At 35.8% G+C, this 22249-nt stretch overlaps 2 protein-coding genes across 5 annotated transcripts in view; both read right to left on the bottom strand.

Moving 5' to 3' along the window:
* slc4a4a (solute carrier family 4 member 4a) overlaps positions 1-13730 on the bottom strand; it is a 62964-nt gene extending 49234 nt beyond the window's left edge. The window contains exons 1-4 of one of the 2 annotated variants that reach the window (XM_057351308.1): positions 13394-13730; positions 13133-13233; positions 9826-9899; positions 5364-5537 (exon numbers count right to left, since the gene is read on the bottom strand). In XM_057351308.1, the coding sequence (XP_057207291.1) occupies positions 5364-5537; positions 9826-9899; positions 13133-13149 (265 nt within the window). In that variant the 5' untranslated portion in view covers positions 13150-13233; positions 13394-13730. The remainder of the gene's footprint in view (positions 1-5363; positions 5538-9825; positions 9900-13132; positions 13234-13393) is intronic. The other variant, XM_057351316.1, reaches the window with a different exon arrangement.
* Positions 13731-17738: 4008 nt separating this feature from the next.
* ifngr2 (interferon gamma receptor 2) lies at positions 17739-21147 on the bottom strand. 3 transcript variants are annotated; one of them, XM_057360661.1, is made up of 8 exons: positions 21020-21147; positions 20759-20924; positions 20534-20651; positions 20010-20164; positions 19765-19919; positions 19515-19662; positions 19100-19257; positions 17739-18908 (listed from the first exon to the last, which is right to left on the bottom strand). In XM_057360661.1, the coding sequence occupies exons 2-8, from the start codon at positions 20817-20819 to the stop codon at positions 18780-18782; spliced, it is 924 nt and encodes a 307-aa protein (XP_057216644.1). In that variant the 5' UTR covers positions 20820-20924; positions 21020-21147; the 3' UTR covers positions 17739-18779. The 3 variants fall into 3 exon arrangements, with proteins under 3 accessions (XP_057216644.1, XP_057216652.1, XP_057216636.1); XM_057360669.1 differs by having other exon boundaries at positions 20759-20914; positions 21020-21144; XM_057360653.1 differs by having other exon boundaries at positions 20759-21147.
* Positions 21148-22249: the final 1102 nt, after the last annotated feature.

Raw genomic sequence — 22249 nt, 5'->3', positions numbered from 1 at the left:
AAAACAGGAACAGAACTAAGATACAAAACATGAAACAAAAGACTTCCCACGAGGGGGCAAACAAGAAAACAAGAACAGCAAAAACCAAACTAAGGAACTCGACCAAACGTCTTAACCAAAACCACGGCAGGATACACCACAAAACTCACAGGCCAACGTACAATGTAAGGAGCAGGACATCTGCAACATACAGGACGCACAAGGTACACGTACAATCCAAGAGCACAGGACAAAGAGACATGGGGCATTTTATAGGAAAGACAAACGAGGGATAATAACACAGGGCAGGTGAGGGTAATGAAACACAGCAGGGAAGCAATACATGAAACGAGAGGGGCGGGGCCAATGACAAGACATGAGAAAGCACATGAGCTGTAAAAACGTAAACAACTCATGGCTTTCTCACATAAAACCTAAGGGCTCCGTCCAGATTGTCCTTGACTTAAGACATTTACTTTTGTTTCTTCTCTTGGCAACATATGCTCTCAGGAAACACTGGATTCTCGACATATAAAAAAAAAGAAGACTTGAAGTCAGCTTCCGATCAAGATGCACATTCAGAGATTATGGTCTGAAAAATAGACTCGGGTTCAAGTTAGAAAAATGAAGATTTTGAATATTTTGATACTGAATCGTAAGATTTCTAGAGATTTCTAAGAACTAGTAATAAAAGTTTATATTGTTTTTTCAGAGAGTTTGTCCACTGACATAGATTTTGAACAGATCTTCAAAAATCTTCAATCTTTAATCCTAAATTTGCTTGGGTCTTTGTGACCACTTTGGTGGTCTTTTAATAGAATAATTAAGAAGTTGTGCAATACTAAATATCAACATGACTGAGATTCGGCTACAGGTAAGAATTCATAATGTGTAATGTGTATATAAAACATATTTTTACAAATAAAAATCAGCAGACAAGAGTGTTCCAAGTGCTGTTTAATGAAATATCAGCACTTTTGGGAATGCTTCTTGTCTAATAAATCCTTTAAAACAAATAATATTCTTGTTCCTATAGCTCCTATTGTTGGTAGAGCTTTGATACCAGATAGCACACATACTGATAAAGACACACATAGGTGGCTTTGAATAAAAGCATCTGCCAAATGCCTCCAGTAAATGTTCTTGACACATAGGTTTACATTGATAAAATATATGTTGAGAGAGGCTTGATGTGCATATGTCTGCTCAGCCTTTTTAGTGTCAACAAGTTTAGAAAGCTCAAAACTGTTAGTGTGAAGCAGTGAATGTGAGTTACAGTAATGCAGGCTATCGCTGTTATGTGTTGCACATCGTTTCAGCCGTGAGGAGATAAACAGTGATTAAACACATTCGAGCCGTCACATGCCTGTGATGAGTGGCTCTTGTCTTTTGTTTGAGGGACAACAGTTTTATTCAGAACAGCTATTGTTCTTTGACTGGACTGCCTCCTCTGCATCTCCAACTGACTTCCTGACAGTAACTGATACCCAACTTCACCACCAAATACAACTATCACTATTATCCAACCTTGTGTTGAACCACCACATCATAATAAATCCTTCAATCATAATGTAAGCTTAATCAACTGTTTGATTTCCTTTTTATCTTTCAGTTTTGTCATAAAAAATACTTATTTTGTCAGAGTGGGCTTGCTTTTAAACAAATCTATGGTTTACAGTGATTTTTACACAGAGACACAGTGCTGCAGTAATCCTGATGTAATGAGGTCACAGGTTTATAGAGTATCTGCTTGTTAAGTCATGATAAGGAATAACGTTTCCGGACCCAAGCCTCCGCTCTTTTCATATGAGGCTATTATTTAAGCAGTCGTTTACAAGCACTTTTTATTAATAGCAGACAGTATCACACAAGCAACCGCTGTATGGCCATATGGGAAATACATTTTTGAGATGAAGATTAGGATTGTCGTCTTTGAGTAATTTTACAGCATGCCATGATTGTGTGTATTTGCATTGTTTGGTGCATGCCTTTGGCATCCGATAGAGCATTTAGACCCGGAAGCGGTGGTGTGTGATGTCAGACTTAACAACTGACTTTGAACGTGGCTCAACTTATGATAATCAAATATTGAAAAAATATTTCATCAATTCAATTCAGATATTTTTTGCATTGTCAAAGTCTTGCAAGATCAGCAAGCTCTTCAAAAGTTCACTTATGACAAATTGTTTACAGCAAACGCCCTTCGATGGAATTTCACCATAACATTTGTTGTGTGTGTCATTTTTAGGCACTATTTGTAAGTCGCTTTGTTGATCTCCATAAATACAATTCAAATTTGGAAAAGATTTAAAGGAAACCCCTTAGTCATTTCAAAATTAATTTCAACTCTTGAAGAACTCGTCTTCTCCTCAGAAGTCAGGATTAGAACAGAGTCAACAAAAGGGCAGAAACTCATTTGAGTCTGTCTAACAACTGATGTTTATTGTCTATTGTTTATTGTCTCTATATTCATTATGGTAGTTCTCAGAGACTAATAAAGATGAGAGAAATCTATCACCAGAATGCTAAAACATGCCTCTCTATATTTACGAATTTTATTTTATGAAACGGACAGTTCTATTCAATACATCATTCCATCCATACTGTAATTCACACTATAAGAGCTATTATGCAAAACACCTGTTCAAAAGCAAAGTGTATCATTTCTTCTCCACTAGTGGCACCAAACATAATTTATAAAATAATGTTTAATATTAATAACATGTTTTATAAATGTTTAATATAAATAACATTCCTCCATCTGCCATTGGCCAGACAATACTACAATAGCTGTGACTATATTGACAGTAGCAATCTATTTGCCTCTAATCTGTACTAAATTGACCTATTTGTATGTAAATACAGTACATGTGTTTGGAATGGTCACTTGCAGGTCATTGGGAATATAGTGTGGAAGGACATGTGGTAAACTAAATCACCTTTAATACCAAACATCCGCCAAAACAGTCAAAGAAATGAGCATGCACAGACGCTATTCAACTGTTGTCATTCTCCCATCCAATATACTACCCCGGAAATCTGAGACGTATACACTATGATCCAGCCAAAACAACCTACCACAGTCTTTCCACATACAGTATAGTACATGTGTAAACCTGGATTCGCCAATATCACCATCATAATGGTAAGAAAGCACTATTTTGTTAGACGCCTATTCACTAACTTGTCGGGACTTTGTAAAGCCTATGATCACATATGTCAGTAGGGCATACAGTAGAAAGAAGGTTAGATTAACTAATTATAGCCTGTAGGGGAGAGAGAGAGAATAACTGCACTTGAGAGGATTAGAGTGGACTGGACCTCCTGTCACTCCTGAGACCGTCTGTGGGACATCTTGCTCTGACTGGTTTCCATTGACAAGATTAAAAATGGGCAAAGCATAGAGAGAAAAGACAGAGCATTCTGAAAGAAGCTCCACTATAATACTCGATGGTCTAAAGCAAAATAATGTCTTTGAGAAGAATAATGGTCAGTTGCCTTTAGCTATAAAGCTCACGTACAGATCTGCAGAAATGACATGGGTCCACAAAAATGGGCCACAGTGCTGAACCAAATACAAGGAAACCTAGGAAGACTAGCATTTTTTAACCCTGTGTCAATTATTACTACTAATTTTGGACTGTTTTGAAAAATTCCCATAAAGAGAAAAATTATGTTTCACCTTCAAACTAAAACAATAGTGAAACGTATCTCAAGGCATGCAGCGCAATTTCATAACCTTCCATCAAAAAAACAATTTAGTACTATGAACAAATTTAGAACATTTTCTTGTTATCGATTTACTATTTTTTTCATCATGCTTTTCACGTGTAAAGTAGATTTACTGTGTTATTTGTTTCAGCTTATAGAGGAAGAGTTTGATGGAAGATTGATGCTAACAAACATGCATCCGAATGAGGGATAACAATCAGGAAGTAATCCATCTCCAGACAAAGGTCAAACTCAGTACTCGCATTGCTAAGGGCCAAAAGGAAAAGAGTCAGGACATTGTTACTGTACATGTGGGCTTGGCCTAATCTTTGTATATCAATTTCCAACCGAAAATCTCTTTTAATGGAAAAGGCAGACTCTGACATAACTGTACGTGTGGGCACTGACTATGTACAAATATATAAAGAAAATATCTAATGTGTCTATTCTCTCTTGCAAATAAATGCAATAAATCATAAACAAATAATCTTGGCCCAAACTCAGGTTGAACTAGAAGTTCACATGTTCACACATTTGTTTCAAGCTGCAAAAAAGTACAAGAGGGTGTTTTTACATAGAAAAATGACTGCCTTATGAAACAAAATCTATCGCTTTTGTGGCCCTTCCGGTACACATTAACAAAGAAAAGAATCCCTGCTGATTATTTCTGATAACAAGCAAAAGCAATAACAAGTAAATTACAATGGCTACTGTAGCAAGTTAAAAGTATGTCTAGTCAGTATTATTTTGGGTTACCAGTAGAAAAAACAATACTTAGCTCAACTTAATTGCGACAAAGTTACACAACCCATTCAGCAAACTGTTTATTTAATAAAATCAATATTTAATAAAATTCAACAAATTGTTTATTTAATACAATAACTATACAATAAAATATAAATAAATAGTAATATAAATTGAATTAAATAAAATATAAATTATATTATTAGCTACTAGCCAGACCGATAAACAAACTTCGAGCCAGGCACGTGCATCCGATGGAACCGTGTACAGTATATTTAAAGTTAAAGTGTTCCTATAAGATTGAAATCAGTCAAGTCTCAACACTTCATTCCACATCAATGTCAAGTACTGAATTCTGCTTGAGCGCATTTGAGATGCTATTAGGAAATGAACGAACAAGGTCAAACTGGGTCGGTGCAAACACAGCTCCATAGACTGCACTTACAGCCATATTAGACTGCATTTTTAGGATAGTTTCCTAACACAGCATTCTTCATGAATCATCATGTTCATTCTCCATGTCTACCTGTCCCCCCTTTGACCTTCTCCCTTTCCTTCTTTCTTACTCCTCAGCTTCCCGTTCAGCTATCACATCATTAGAGCGCATTCAGAGTCCTGGCATCCAAATCAAGAGAAGCGCCTTCTAAGTGATCCTCCCTTGGGCATATAATTCCTACCCATTAGATATCTCAGAAAGTGGCTCGCGTCAGGCAATCGTGATCTATTTGGATGGTTATTACATACACGCAAAGGCCCGGGCCACTGTCTGTCCAAACATACATCCACTGGCTAGGCAGTTCTGGATATCTGTTCTGACTAAGTAGAGTCAGCAGCAGCCTTGGTCTGTAGCTGTGTGTGCGCGTGTGACTTGCCCTATGAAGGGTCCTTGAGCGTTAATGTGTACTGACGGCACTTTGGCAGGCACTTACTGAGTGGTTTGAGGATACTACTGCTGGCCTCATCATTGTTTTCAACGTCTGACCTGTCCGAAGCGTTTTCGCTCACTTTCTCTTTTCTGTCCTTGTGACTGGCACGTCGGCGATGACGTCTCCATCGCCGATAGCTCTTGGGAACGTGCACGCCAATGTATATGGTGTGGTGACCTGAGAAAGTAAAATTAAGAAGTCAGGCAATTAAAATAACATGACATTAGACAAAGCACCAGTAATTCAATAAGAGTGCATTCATGCCACTTTTATGTAAATGTCCATAACTTAGCCTGCAAGCATAACAATAATATGTCCTAACATTTTTGTTGTCCTAAGATAAAGAGTCTACTACTGCCAAGATAACACAAGCCAGGAAACTTTCCTGTAGTTATTTACTTCAACAGAGGCCAAATCTATGAGATAAATGATGTGCTATGTCACCAAGGTCAGGAAATGGGTGTCAATTGTTTCCTTGTGGCTCATTGGTTAAGACAAATGGCGTAGCCAGAGTAAAAATGTAAATAAACGAGGCTTCCCTAATGTAATTCCTGCAGGAAATTACCTCTTAAGGGCAAAAAAATGCAATGGGCTTCACCAGAGGGGTTTGCAGGGGAGAGTCAAACTAAACATTTTTGCGGGGAGAAAAAGCAGGTAGGGCAGAACTTCCAGTGTTTAGATCCATATCAATCAGATATATTACTCCGTCCTCCGGTCACATGATAGGTTAAAGCTACAGTCAAAGACCATGTTACTGTTTAAAGCTCCATGTTTCGTATATTGTCAAAAATCCATAAAAACAGGGCACAATATACTGTATTAATATGAAGGAATTTTCTGTTTCACCTGTATATTACATTTTGCACTGCATTGCGTTGTTTTGTTGTTATCGGAAATGTCCTTAAAATTTATGAATAATGCAGTTGCAGAATCTTGACTTTTTTACAGTGTGACAGGACTGCTATCCAGTTATGCCATATAAACATGAAGCATTACTAGCAGGACCAATGGAAATAGAAAAGTTTCAACCAAAAAAAATGATTAAGATAGCAAAACAAGAAAACAAATCAGATGCATCTGGAGTTATTTATCCAGTCACTTACAAAGAAGCTGCTCTCATATTTTCACCCCAACTATGGTGCTCCATTTCACACAGCATCACAAATCACAGCATCAGACACCACTAGTGTCACTAGTCTCATGACATAATCAAGTGTGATGGGGTTAAATGCAGGACAACCTCCACCATTAGATGACTGATGAGGCTGCAGGACTGACAAAATCCTTATCATTTGAATTATCATACTTTGAATCGTTGATTCCCTTCAATCACCTCTCACTGCCAGTAAGTAAAGATTTTACTATACAAAGCTTTTTTTATTTTACATGTGATAATTTGTTTGCTTTAAAAGCATTATCTCAGATTTCCATCTCTTTCTTATCTTATCTAATCTACTTTCTCATAATGCATAACTGATTTACATATATTTTACAACATTTAAAATGGATAGTATTTAATGTAACAACATAGATAAAATAAACAACAAAGTTGATACATTCATTTTCTGAAAAAGTGTTTATTTGAACATTGGTTATTGTTGCCAAAGTTGCAAAGATTACATCAATGTAAACTGTCTTAAAAAACGTAAGTCATTTCACACAGCTCAATTACTCATCCTCATGTCATTCCAAACCTGTAGGCTATGACTTTCTTTCTACTGCAAAACATAAATGCAGATATTTTAAAGAATGTTGATATCTAGACAATTGGCCCCCACTTTCCATTGTATTGTATGGACAAACCACTAAGACAAAATGTTTATATGCTCCCCTACTTGTAAGTCGCTTTGGATAAAAGCATCTGCCAAATGAATAAATGTAATGTAATGTAAGACATTTATCTAAATATATTATTTTGTGTTCCACACAATAAAGAGTCATATACAGGTTTTCATGACATGAGGGTAAATAAATGATCATTTTATTTTTGGGTGAAATTTCCCTTTAACACAAATTCATTCACGCTGAGGAGGTGACTTAATTATCTACATTTTCAGAAATTAGGAACCAGTTTGATCTGTGTGCTCCAGGGCACTAACAGTATACGTTCTAAAAACATTCTACAAAATTTTTGTAAATTGTTGATATTTAGGGCATTTTGTCTGGTTGCTTTTCAACAAACAAACAAATGGACCAAAAAGATCATCATGAACTTCATGAACAGGAGACCCACTGAAGAAGCAAGAGAAAAATAAGGAAAAGGGAGTACGAGCATGAACTAAGGGAGAGGTAAGAGGGAGGGAGGAACCACACATTGTCGAGCCAGCTTTGTGCCAAACTTCCTGTTCTTTCGGCGGAACCTTTTCTATGCGACCATAGAAGAGGCCCGAATTGGAGTGGCACGCCATTCGTCATTGGATGAAGAGTATTCCCTGATTCTGGCTGGACCCTATAGGCTTCAGCATCTGAGAAACTTGTGTTACCACAGTAACTGTTGATGGAGAGTACAAGTATAAAGACGATAGAGACACGCCACTGTGCATGCTAATATAGCTGCTTATAAAGCTCTGTGCCTAAAAGAACTCTGCCACATACAGGGTCTTTGTCTACCAAACACATGTTGCTAAGTTATAGTCTTTTTTGAGAGCAAGGCAGAGTTTTTTTGTAAGAATAATGCTATTTTTAATATCACCATCTTTATTTTAGAGCAATGCATACTTAAGGTTTCATTACTACCAAAACTGTCAATTCAACAGCCACTATACATCAAAATGAAATTGACATAAAGCTAATTTACATAATATTGTTACAGACAAGTAGTGCCTGCCTTTCAAGCTAAAAGAAAGGTCATTCCAATAGAATTTTTCCAAAAGGCAATTAGTGTCAAAACACTCTGGCTTTGTTTGAAATTGCATACCAACAGGGTTGCAACAACCTATTTGTAGAGGGTATGCTAAAAAAACTTCAGCGTTCTACAAATAGGTTGTAGTATGCAGTTACGAACAAAGCCAGGGTGCTTTCATAGGGATTCCTCCTTGAACGTCCAACTTTATAGGATACACCCTTATTGGCTACCGTCTATGATTTTGACATTATATGCTTCCCTAGACCTGCTTATTGTGCCTCTGTATACTTACGATTTACTCTCCACATTTCTCGTTGAATAAAAGGGGGGATCTCTGATTGATACGGATCTAAAGCAGGGGGACTATGTTTGCCATAATGTGAAGTATAAAGAAACCTGAACCTTTACTTCCAATTTGACTAATTAACTTTTAACCCTTTTTAGAAGTTTTTCACTTTTGACTCTCGGTCGCCATCTCTGTTTTAAACACAGAATTTCAGGCTAAATTACGTACTTGCGCTCTTAAAAAAAGGTTGGGTTATTTTCAACCCAGCGTTGGGTCAAAAAGAGACCAACCCAACTCTTAGATTGTAAATTAACCTATGCTTGGTTGTTTTAACCCATTGTTGGGTCAATTTTAAACATTTTCTGTGTTAATTTAACCCAATTGGTTGGATTTTTCATAGTCACCAAATAGGTTACATTTTGACCTACTGGGTTGAAAATAGTCCAGCATTTTTTTGTTTTCTTAAAGAGTACATAACATGAGATCATGAAAATTACATTTCATGCAGTGTGTAATGTTGCTGTGTTTGAAAGTAAGCAGTCTACCAAGTTGTAAATCCGAAGGTGAATGAATAACAAAGTTATTGGCTTGGAAAAAAGGGAGTCGACTCTGAATCACGCAAATGAGTCGTCCCTAGTCCGATTTGCGAACCGCCACGGATTAACGTCACTACATTTAGTCGTTTTGCTAGGACTGTCTGCGAAAACTTCACTCTTCTCCCCCAAACACTGTAGCTCCTGAGCCTCATTCACGGTAGACCGGTAGATTCGCTGAACGAATCATTTGAGAGTCAGTCAAGAAGTAAGGTAAGAATAACTACCTATTATTATGAAACAATAGTGTTTGTACACCTTCTATGTATATAAACGTGTTGCTGGACACTCCATAAACCAAAGTAGGACCTTAAAAATCCCTAGTTATGTGCGCTTTAACATTCTTAAGTTTTTTTTCTTGAGTATACTGATCTAGGCATTTGTTTAAGCTTTATTAACTGTTTGGTTTTGTTATAATCAGATTTCTAAATTAAAGCAACAACAATCTAATCAACAACACATGCTAAGCCGCATTTATACGCTCGACCTATCTTTAGACCAGAAGGAAACTGGCGAGGTAAGCACAACGTCATCCAATATTTGTGCCCTACATTGTCATCAACCAGGTAAACATGTCCTGTACAAAATGTATCACTAATCTAAAGTCCTAACTGTATCAAAACAAGAAACAAATTTCTACAATAAAGTACAAAATAAGACCTATTCCTATGTTTTAATTTAAACTTTTAAAAACTCCAGTTTAAACAATACAATACAAGACCAAAATCTTAAAGCTCTTACCTTCAACCTCTTCTTCATCACATAAGGGTTTGAGTAATGAAGCCCCCCTGTCCAGCACTGCCTCATCCTCCATCCTATAATAATAAAAGAGGAAGAAAGACTGTTCACACTTCTCTTCTAAAGACAAAGTGGACCCGTAGCGGCGCGGATCAGTCACTTGCAGTGTATTTCTGCTAGGGCTAGACATTTTCCCAGGTTAGCAGGTGTCGCTAACAAGGGGGGTGTCTTCTGGATCCAGTCCTGGTTTACAAAGTATAAATTACGGGACACAAGTCTGTTATGAGGCTACTGTCCTTGAGGGGACACAGGAATGATCAGGTACACATTGGCAGGGTAATCCGGTCCGTGGGGGATGGGGCGGGACAGCCTATTAAGATGTTAATTGAGCTGATGTACCAGGAGGTGTAAGCCTGGGCTGCCACCCACACATTTGAAATCAGTTAACAAGCAATACAAAAGCTAATGGAGCAATTTAGATGAGACTGGAATACACACTAAATGTAGAGTCTAGTCACTTACACAAATTGTATATTTGACACTGCTGGTCAAGTGATTTATGCAGCACAGAGCACACACACCTATTAATAAAAAGATAATATCACATGGTTATCAGACACCATATTCGCTTGGGGTTTTAGATTGAGAATGGAAGGTAAGGCTATATTTTTAGGACTATAGGTTTGTGTTTATGTCTTGCTTTTGTATCTATGGTTTTATAAACATGCAATTCATTACAAATAGAGATCCTTAAATGTCAGTGATAATTATTTAGAGTGTGCACTGCTGGTCTAAAATGTCTTTGAGAAGTGAAAACCTGTGAATGCACCTGGTTATCAAACTTACTGTAAATCTTTGTGATCAGAAGAATTATACACACCCATTTACTGCACATGCACACCTTTATCCCTGGAAGAGAATGTCTTTGACTGGTTGCCTGAAATATCTTTCTAATATCTGTTAAATATGACTTGTAGACATTTTTTAACAATGCAAGGTTGTTCCAATCCTGTATCAATTTCTTTGTTCTGTTGAACACAAAGGAAGATATTTGGAAGAATGTCAGAAACAAACAGATCTCATCCCCCATTTACTGATATAAATAAATAAATACTATGGGAGTCAATGGGGGGTGAGATCTGTTTGGTTACTGACGTTCTTCCAAATATCTTTCTTTGTGTTAAGCAAAGAAATGTATACAGGTTTGGAAAAATCTGAGGGTGAGTAAATGATGACAGTCAGTTCTGAGTAAACATAATTATACTTTGATCCTGGCCACATGAATGACACACCAGTAGTTAATAAATGCTTATCAGACATGTTGTGCCTGGCCAAAAAATGCATTCCGGAATCAATTTTTCTCAACATTTGTAATTAGTCTTTCGATGTCTTTATAATAATGTAATAATAATAATAATAATAATAATAATAACTTTGGTGGAAAACCACAATCTACATGTGAAAGGTTTGTTAACTCTTTGTAGGGTACCTTGAAGACTTCTGTCTCTATTGATGTGTGTGGGATGGGGCTATAATGGCATATAGCCATCTGCAGAGACAAAGCCCATAGATTACTGCTTCCTATTGAGGTGTGACTTTCTGCACAGGACATTGCCCTTCAGAAAAAATGTCAAAAGACCAGACTGAAATTTTCAGGCAAAGACATTCTCTTCCAGGGATAAAGGTGTGCATGTGCAGTAAATGGGTGTGTATAATTCTTCTGATCACAAAGATTTACAGTAAGTTTGATAATCAGGTGCATTCAGGTTTTCACTTCTCAAAGACATATTTTAATACCAGAAGAGCACACTCTAAATAATTATCACTGACTTTTCATGATCTCTATTTGTAATGAATTGCATGTTTTTAAAACCATAGATACAAAAGCAAGACATAAACACAAACAGGAAGGATAGAGTTTGTTCTTCTGATAACGCTACCTGAGAGCCCAGTGTCACAGCATGAGCATATCTCATGTAGATGCAATCAGGCATTCTCTAAAGACGCCAAGTCCTTTTAAACCACTCAGTTTCAGCAAAGTGACAATCTACAGCAAATGTCACGTAAAGGGTCCCTTAACGGTTATGTTAAACACTGTTTACCCAATGAAATTGTTGCAGAGGCCTGCAGGGATTTAACGTAAAGTGACACTTAAAGGCTACATAGTTACACAGTAACTATATAGGTTCACTACAAAGTAAGCAGAGGTGTAAATTATTGTATACAGCGCTTAATTATCTGTGACATGATTTAATGCTATGTGACTGATAAACAGGTCAGTGAAAAGGTTAAAGAGAAGACATACTTCAAAATGGCCATTTTTCTATTACATTGACCTCATATAGGGACTATTAAGTGTCAACCACACCAGTTTTATGGGCAATGTAAAAATTCATAACCCATATGTGACCATGTCTGTGAAATCCAGATCTAATTATGAGCATCAATGTGCATTCATTAATTTCACTATAATTTCAATCTTTGAGGTGGCCTTACTCAATCATTATTAAATACTGTAGATCAAGGTGATATTTCACAGAATGTGATTTATATTATGTAGGATGATTTTATGTAGAAAACAATAAATCACCAAAACTTCACGGGCAGAGTCGTATATGATAATAATAACAAAATTCCAAACCTGTATTTAATAATATGCAAACATAGACTACATGTGCATTCATCTCTTTCTGAGAGAGGTAAAAAGAACGGTATGAAACTAAGCTAAAACTTGTTTTTATAACTATTTTCCTCCCCCAATCTTCATTGCCACCTATGGAACAGATATTGACACAGCAGGCACAACAGTGCTTCACATGAGATGGGTTCACCTCACACATCCACTGCACATTAAATTTACTTGTAAACAGTTATTCTGTTTACTTTAAACCATTAAAGTTGAGTAAACTGTAAAAATGGTCACCATTACAAAGCATCTGTATTTACCAACTAAACTAAATCTATATTAAAAGTAAACATTAATTGAGATGTTACTATAGCCTACGTGATGTGCATTTTCAGTTAAGTAACAAAAACATGTATAATGCATTCAAATGATTATGTAACCTCACCCCTGAATACAAAGCTTTTGTCAATTTGTTTGATAGCAGAATACTGTATAAAGCACTCTCTGTATTCAATGGGAGTTCAGTGACACTTCGTGTCAAAAACCGGAGTGGGCGATTCAGAAATGGTTATTCTAAGGACTTTCAGATGGCTTAATGTTTTTGTATAATAGTATGGGTGAGACGTATTGAATTATTTGTTAAAATAATATCACAGAAGTTTGAACAAGATGTTGGACTCTTACCTCTTACCGGCGCTCATTTTGTTCAACTGAATCCTTGATTTATTCCAGTGGTTTGGTGTTACTCCAGTCCAGCACACCCAAGGGAAAAACCAAGCGCTTGCCTGGATTTTCAAGCGAAATAATGATCTGTTACTGTCCGAGTAATATTTAATTACTGCGTACAAACAAACCAAGTAAGATTCATAACTCTTTCCACGATATTTGTCTTAAAATAACGCATCAAAGTGTCTAAAATAAAATACAATAAAAATACCTCCCAACCTTTCTGTCTTTGGCTCGCCTAATGTGCTCCGCTCCGCCACATGGGACTGGAGACAACGTGTGTTTGCTGAAGCGGCGGAACAACTTGACGTTTCAAATTGCGCGTTTCATATATTACGAGACACTGCTGCGATCACGTCACAGCACGAGTGGGAGGTCAAAAACTGCTTTTACCTTGAGTAAATTGACAACGACAGCCTCGCAACACCCATTTTTTCAAGGAAAACGGATATTCATTAACTTTAAAAGACAGGAAAATACTTATCTGAGAATGTAAACACTCGTAACTGGTGCGCTCACATGACCAGCGCACAAACGCATCCAGAGAATTTAGCCATAGATCATCCCAGGCAGGTACTGCTCACCTTGTGCCGATTCCCCATTCACATGAGACACAGCGACACCTCCTGTAAAAGCCTCACACATGCCCAGAGTAGCCAACCTCTGCATCACACAGATGTTACGTTCTACTGTATAGCCTGTATGTAGAGGATATACTTAACAGTCATATTGAATTGTTTGAAGTTTGAAAATGATTAGTTATTTGAAAGAAAAAGAGGGTTGGGATGGTTCGTTATTCACATACAAAGTTTGTTCTTTTTAGTAGACATATAATGTATGTGTACCCAAAAGTGAGCAAAACCTGATAAATCTCCCTTTGGGAACATCCTCATTTCTAAAAACACTACAAAATATAGATTTTTTTTATTGTAAAAATGCAAAATGTTTGTTAGGGTTAGGTTATAGTATTTTTTTATATGTTGTGGGCTAATAATTTGTGCATGCAATATGTCACTGTCACTTGCTTTGTCACTAATTTCACAGGTTAATTTTCAAAAACTACTTGGTTCTCCAAACTTCAAACTGATCACACTTGCAATACCAATAGTCACCAAAACCAACAGTGTGGTGTTTTTTTTTATTTAGTACTCCTAACAATCAATTCATTCAGTAGCAAACAATACAAGGTCTTCAAATCACCCTTGGTGTTGAAAGAATGTTACTGTACTGAAATAGGCTACTGCATACACAGTCATCACAATAAAGTACACTTTCATTCCAAACAAACTGAAACATGTTTATTATACACATGCAATTATTTGTTAGAATTCCACTTGCTAGAAGATCCACTCACCATTTTGCCCCACATCCATTTATCCACAATAATTACATTCAACATTAGTACCTGTAAAGTAAAATACAGTGTTGGTGTTGCCTGTATTTATACAAATAACTAAACAAGAATATAACTTTCATGGAGAACAAAGTGTTCCTTTGAGGCTTAACAGTTTGTTCAATCATTTATGGTAACCCAGCAGTTTTGAAGTTTAAACTGGGTCTATGACTGCAGATTGTTTGATTAGGGAGACTTGATCCATGCAGTGTGATGTTTCCTGTTAAAACACTTTTGTTATTTAATGGACAGGTCTCCTGAGAGGACAATTGCACTCATCGTCTAAGCAAGGAAAATAATAAAAAATAATAATAGCACACAAAAAAATTGAGAAGGGCTTTTGTTACCCACATGCTGTTGTATTTTGTAGTTACTTGTTATATTAGCTCTCTAAATAGTAGTTTTTCATCTGTTTACCATCAAAGGTGTTCCCTTAACTGACAGTCCAAGATCTCAGAAACCAGCTTGTTAATATTCTCTAGATCTAATACACACGTTTAATAAATCAAGTCATTAAAGCTGGTTATGTTCCAGATTGACATCTCATAAATCACTGCTTGTCATTTACATGTTCATGTAAGTTTGAAAGTCCATTCAGACAGCAAACGAATCTAAGCGTGTCATAAACAGATAAGAATTTATATCAAGAAAAGTTAGTAATCTAATTCATAGTATAAGGATATGTTTTGATCACAAAGTTATGTACCAGGTTGCACTTTTGTAGCACTGAACTGCAGAGACATAACACAGATAATGGCATGTCCATGTGCAGGGCTGGGAAGGTTACTTTTAAAATGTATTTCACTACAGATTACAAAATACATGCTTTAAAAAGTAATTTGTAACGTATTTCGTTAGATTACACAAATTCTGTAACTTACTTTAGAATACTTTGGAATACTGATAAGGTACGTAACACAAAGGGATCACCAAATAGAGGACTTGGTTTTCCTCTGCATTTTATTTTAAACAACATTAGTTTTCCACAATATATCTTAAAGCAAAAAAGCACACAATCTTAGAAAACATGTCGTAACATGCTTAATGTGAAGGGAAGAACTAAATGAAAAAAGTATTATCTATAAACAAAATAAAAAATCTTTACACACCATCCTGTTTAGACATATTCACCCCCTTCTCTGAATGCTGCATTGTGTTTCATGGAAACTTGTTTCCATCACTAAATAAAAAAATAAAATTTCGTTTTTTTCAGAATTGCGAGATTTAAACTCGCAGTTGCAAGTTATGAAATCAGAATTGCATGAAAAACTCACAATTGCGAGATCTCGCAATTTTGACAGTTGTATAGTAAGTTTATTTCATGCAATTCTAACTTTATAACTTTATAACAATTCAGATTTTTTTTCTGAGAATCTGAGAAAAAAGTCAGTGTTTTTTTCTCTCATTGGACTGACAGATGCAATTGTGAGTGTATATCTCTCACAATTCTAAGAAAATAAATCAGATTTGTGAGTTATAAACTCGCAATTGTGAGAAAAAGTCGGAACTGTGAGATAAAAGAACTCTGAGATAAAAAGTCGCAATTAATTAAACAAATTACTTAAACAAGGGACTCGCAAAACATGAAAACAGTCGTTGATCATTCAGGTAACCACAGACATTAAAGATTCAAGGGTATGTCAATTTGTAAAAATTGGCTCAAATTGTGTAATGGAGTATATGAAAACTTCTATTGCGTGAAATAGCTTATTCAGAACAGTACTAAATAAAATTAATATGCAATTTCTATGAACCCAGATCCCTCTTATTTTGTTAAAATTATTCCAATTTTGTATATTCTGCGAGGGGCATGAAAATGAGCAGAACTGTAGTTTGAGATGCTTTTGCAGAATATCAGAGTCAGAGAATCACCGATTGCTGTTTACATTCATTGCCCGGCCGTTGCAGTTAATATAAAGTTTAAATGAAATAAATGCCATTGAAATTCCAAGTAATCACTTTGGTAATCTAAAATACTTTTTGGATGTCACTGTAATTTGATTACCACCATTTAAAAAGTAACTGTAATGAAATACAGTTACTCAAATTTTGTATTTTAAATACGTAACTAAGTTGCATGTATTTTGTTACTCCCCTGCCCTGTCCATGTGCATGACCAGAATGTGTCATTGTCATTAAGATGCAGTTGTTAACAACGTGTTGTTAATGTGTAACTGGGACCATTTTAACAAAGAGGTTAAAAATCCTGTTAAAATCATTTAAAAAAAGGACACCACTAGGCCATGTCAGGTGAACATTTTGCCCATTTTTTTTTAAGATAAAGGCTATAACTGCTTCAGCGTGAACTGTCGTACAATTACAAGTTAATCCGTCTTTGACATCACTCTAAGATAATGGTCACCAAACTTTCCTACCACACCCTTACATACGTAAGTTTGGAATAAGTAGCCTACTGTTTGATTCTTTATAAATTACACTTTCTTAAAGATCAACCTTTGCACACAATCACTTTTTATTGGACCCAAAGAACTCAAAGGTTACTATATAAGAGATGCACATCTTATTGTTTTTTATTAATGTATAGGGCCTATTAATTTAATGTAAACTAACTGTAATTATTTATTACAGTGAGATAAGGCAGAATTTCAAACTATGTTGTTTCATATATGAAGTTGTGTAGGCTACATGTTTTAGAAATTGCAAACTGGACAAAAAAACGTTAGAATGTGATCCACAGGACAGACAAGTCTCACAAGCCAAACATCAGCTGAACAAACACCAAAAGTATTCAAACCTTGTTTCTTTCTGTGGGTCTGCATGCCATGGACATATTTTAATAACAATCTTGGCATACAGGTTTAGAGACAAAGATATTTAAAGGAAAAATAGACTTTAGTTATTTCCCTGTCATTTTTAAAGCCACAAAAGACATTGCCACTGGCAAATTCTTTGGATCAGCCTCATGCAGGGGAAACGATGGTCTGTGGAAAAACTCAAGGTGCAAAGGTTGTCAAAAATGGTCCTGGTTTTCCTTGCAGAGATGATTTTTACCTGTCAAAATATAATAAAAAATGATTGCAGCAAAATGTGATTATGATCTCAGAGATTTCAGAAGGTCTATAGATAACAAGTGCACTAAGGAGCAGAGTGGCACCTGTGACTTGTCATGTATACTTGTGCCCTCTGCATCACAATAAAAATAGACACAAGCTTTGTTGCCTTTTTATTTACTTTGATCTACATCACATTTGTGAAAGAGGTTTGTAAAAAGCAGCAAATCAGTATTAATTATAAAAAAAATGCAACAATATTCATCGAAGAACCAACTCCCTTGATAACAATAAGGACCTATTCACAGTTGCACACAAACATTTAAAAATCATCAGACAAATCAATGTTTATCAGTAAACACAGTAGTTTGTTTTCTCTTTCAATTATAAAAGATTTGCAACAACACAGCACAGCAGTAATGCGTCTCTGATTACATCATATGAAATTAATTCAAACAGGACATTTCATCATCTTTTACATGTACATACAGCCTAACCACATTTGTACTCAAAATCACTACTTGATAGTGCCCGTCAAAATGCCACCGCCCACTGTCATATAAAACATTACTAGGACATAAATAAATTCTGAACGAACATGATGTTAATACATTATCGTAACATTGTTATGTTCTGGTGTTAGGAAAATGCTCCAACACAATATTTTGAAATTATGATCAACCAAAAAAAGAAAATTAATCAGAAATGAAAAATACAAGAATACTGAATAAAGGATAGTGGTGTTCTATCTAAAGACAATAATTTGCAGTTTTGTTATCTCATATGTCTTCACTTATTTCATGAGTTTATTTAAGAATTTGGTTGTTCTCTCGAGTTGAACCTATTGTCTTGAGCCCAACCAACTACAGATTGTGCTTATGAAGATTAACTGCCAAATGTGATTTACAGCTCTTAAAACTGAATGCTAATTGTCATCTTTAGTGTTAAAGTACAATAACCTTCAAACATTGCAGTGTAATCTAATCAAATTAGACAAACCAAAATTACAGGAATATTAACTTAATGCTCAAGTGAAAAGATCATTTTTTTGCATTCAAAACCAGTATTAAGTAATAAGCCTTTGAAGCACAGATCTGAATTAGTGAGCTGGTTAGTGACATGCAAAAGGATGTTCATCGATCAATAGAAAACATTAAAGAGTGTAAAAACACAATAACAATCACAATCTCTATAACCAGAATCAAGATATTCTCTCTTTTCCATTCTCCTCCGTACTGACATTGTCTATTAATGTGATAACATCACAAGACCATAAACTTTGAAAGCTGGGACTTGGAGATGGTTGCTGAGAAAACTCCTGAGACAAAAACTGCACAAGGGTAGAGGGAAATAAAACACACATATGACCATTTTGACTGAATACATCATTTCAGGTACTTTATTAAATTCAACAACATCCACTCTAACTAAACTAGCTTTTAACAAATGCATCAAGGACATGACCGGAGCTATCTGATGATCTGAGAAATGATGTAATGATGATCAAATCTGTATGCATACCTCTCGAAGGTGTCCGGGAAACTCCACAGGGGGTCTTAAGAGCTGTTTATACTTTTTGTGGTTCTTGAAAAGTAAAAAAATGCAACAACCACACAGGGTTAAAATACAAAATGTAGTAAGTATAGTGGTGAGAAAGGTACGCCTCTTCGCCTCCTCAGCTATGCAGAGAGAAAAAACAAATAGATAATATTCTAATCTTCAGTAAACTGACACACAAATTTCATGGAAATTAAATGATGGCAGCGTGAGTCAGATTCATTTTGATTTCTGTAGAAAAGTTAACAAATATCTGGTTTGGTTTATTTACAAACAGCTGGAGTAAAGCAGAACTGAAACTAAAAAGGCTTCATGTATACAAAACTAAAGGATCCAACTCAAGCAGTTTGTGCCCTTAAAAATAAATACGTAGACTTACGTGTTTCTGGTATGATAACACACTGTTGTTCGCTGGTATTTCCATACGGCTTATTGTAAAATGAATACTGAACCTGGAAACAGTACATCTGCCCTGATTCCAGATTAAGAATGACTTCATTCTTATTATTTGTAACATTAAACTGTACCTGTAGGATAAAAAACCTCATGTCAACATTACACTAGTTTTAAAAAAAGCAGCAAAAGAGTAGTTTACATGTTTTTTTTTCTTTGTAAAATATGCAAGAGACCTCCGAGTAAACTCCAGTAACTACTTTCCAAGATGATATATTAAATGCGATATTAACTCCATATTCCTTTTCAAAGCTCTTGTCCATATGTGACATAGACAGGTACGTCTTTCCTGGTTTCACATTCACAGTCATCAAAGGAATGCAGACGTTAACTGTGAGACAGCATAAACACAACTAAATTAGAAAATATTGTATATGTGCAAGCTTTTGTAGTAGATTAAACCACATAATTCATAACTTACGATGTACACACTGGACCGGATTTGAAATTTGCCATTCAGATGCATGGCCTTCTTTCTCTGCACGCACTCGGAATATTGCTCCATAAACTTCTTTAGTTATTGCAAATTTTGTTCCATTGTGGCTAGTTACATTGTGCCAGTCATCCACTGGTTCGCTAAAAATTCAAGTAACAGGATAAATTAGTTTAATAATTTATGACAATGCTGGGCATAGCTTGATTTGAATTTTTACCTCCAAACTACACATAGGTTCAAATCATGTACTAGTAAAAAAAAGACTACAATGGCTGGTTTACAATGGTACAGTGACAGTATCAGACAATAATACGGTATGGTATGGTAGAAAACAATACTAAATGATTACCATATCCATGTATATGATACTCCAAAGTATTACAATTAGTACATAAAAAAGCATGGAATTTTTCAGACCAAGTGTCTAAAATTATAATTGCACTTCTGAGGTACACTGTCGCACTGTATAGAAATACAAAAACATGGGCTATTTCCCACGACATACTTACGAGCCACGTTTATACTGCACTGTGTACATGACATTGTCGTCACTACTGGGAGACAGCCACTGTAGTTCAGATTGTACTACTTTTACATCCCGAGGCGGCGGTACGTCAAACGCACCGGCTGAAACAAAACAGAGATAATGAGTGCACTGTGCGGTCGGTGCTGTGGACGTGAAGGCCACGATACATTACACATTACAAATGCACGTATGTCATTTGAGACCTTACCGAGATTGAGGATCATCAGTATAAAATGAGCCACTACGTGTATGTAGCAGATCATTTCCATGATTTTAAATCCATATTTTCACCATGAAATCTGCGTGTCGTAAATGCACCATCCTAATTGGGGAAATACGTACGTCCCTTTGCTGAAAAGCTTAGCTGCATTTCCCTTACGGTAACACAAAGTACATGGGAAGTAAAAAAGTCGTAATGTGGTTCTAAAAAGAAACTCGCACATTAATAATTAAAAAGACATATACATACCGGTAAAACCCATTACAAGACCGATAATTAATACGACTGTCACTTAAAAACTGAGCGTTGCAGGAGCCCTAACAAATTTACACCGTGAGGTCTTTTCACTTCCGTCTTCCGTTCCCGCCCACGGACGAAAGCGAAACTCACATGGTTCTTTTCTACTTCTTCCTTGTTTTGTTGGCGCATTACACCCTTTGTGCATAACGCCACCTACTGTACGTTGCTCTTGTGCAGTCCTGGTCCTCAAATACTTAAATAAAACGAGAGAAAAAAAATCCTATCAACACGAATTCCTAGGGTTTACGGTCCCATCTGGCGCTGCGTGTTCAGCTCCTCCAGAATGTTCCCATAAATCCCTACATTTTCCAACCTAATTTTAAATCCTCACATTTAACCCTGTATTGTTAATGTACCTTATTAGTAACCTATATCCTTCACTGTCTTTCTTAATCTCATATCCTAACACATATCCTATATAATTTATTACTTTTCCTTTTCCACTTAAATATGTTATTAATTCCTTTCTTTCTTCATCATATTTTTTACAATCAGATATTACATGCTCCACTGTTTCCCACTCCCTACAAAACTCAAACAAACCACATGTACTCCCGTTATAAATAGAGATGAGTTCAATCCTGTGTGTCCAAGTCTCATCCTTGTCAACATAACATGTTCCTTTCTATTTTTTCGATAAATGTTTTGTTTATTTTTAACATTTTTTTTATTTCATAGAAGTGCCTACCCTTATTATCTAAGTTCCAAATTTCTTGCCAATCCTTTAAAATATGATATTATTATTAACGTTTTAGCCTCCCATTTACTTAAAGATATATAAATACCTATTTCTTCCTTTTTAAGAGCATGGTTCTGTTCTAGCTGCTGTTGTAGGGTTTTGACTAGAAGGGACACAGCTACCACTGGGCATGCGCACTTCAATACCGCATAATTTTTGTCACGCTGAAAACAGTTGATTAATATTTTTTATTATTTTAAGGTTAGGGTTGGGGTAGGTGTAATTTATTGTAATTATGGTGAGATTTTGCACCACTTCCGGCTATAGCTGTATCCTTTCTAGCAACAACCGCTGTGTAGTGATAGCCTAATGTAGATATGGCAATATTACATATACAGTATATAAATAATCTATAGTGTTTCAGAATTTATACAGTTATTGGGGAAATTCTATAGCACATATTTATATATTATATATACTTTTTTTGTGTGTATAGTGTA

The sequence above is a fragment of the Triplophysa rosa genome, linkage group LG2 (assembly GCF_024868665.1).
Source record: "Triplophysa rosa linkage group LG2, Trosa_1v2, whole genome shotgun sequence".
Taxonomy (NCBI): domain Eukaryota; kingdom Metazoa; phylum Chordata; class Actinopteri; order Cypriniformes; family Nemacheilidae; genus Triplophysa; species Triplophysa rosa.
Note: the sequence above shows the minus strand (reverse complement) of the source record. Positions and strands in the feature narration are given on the sequence as shown.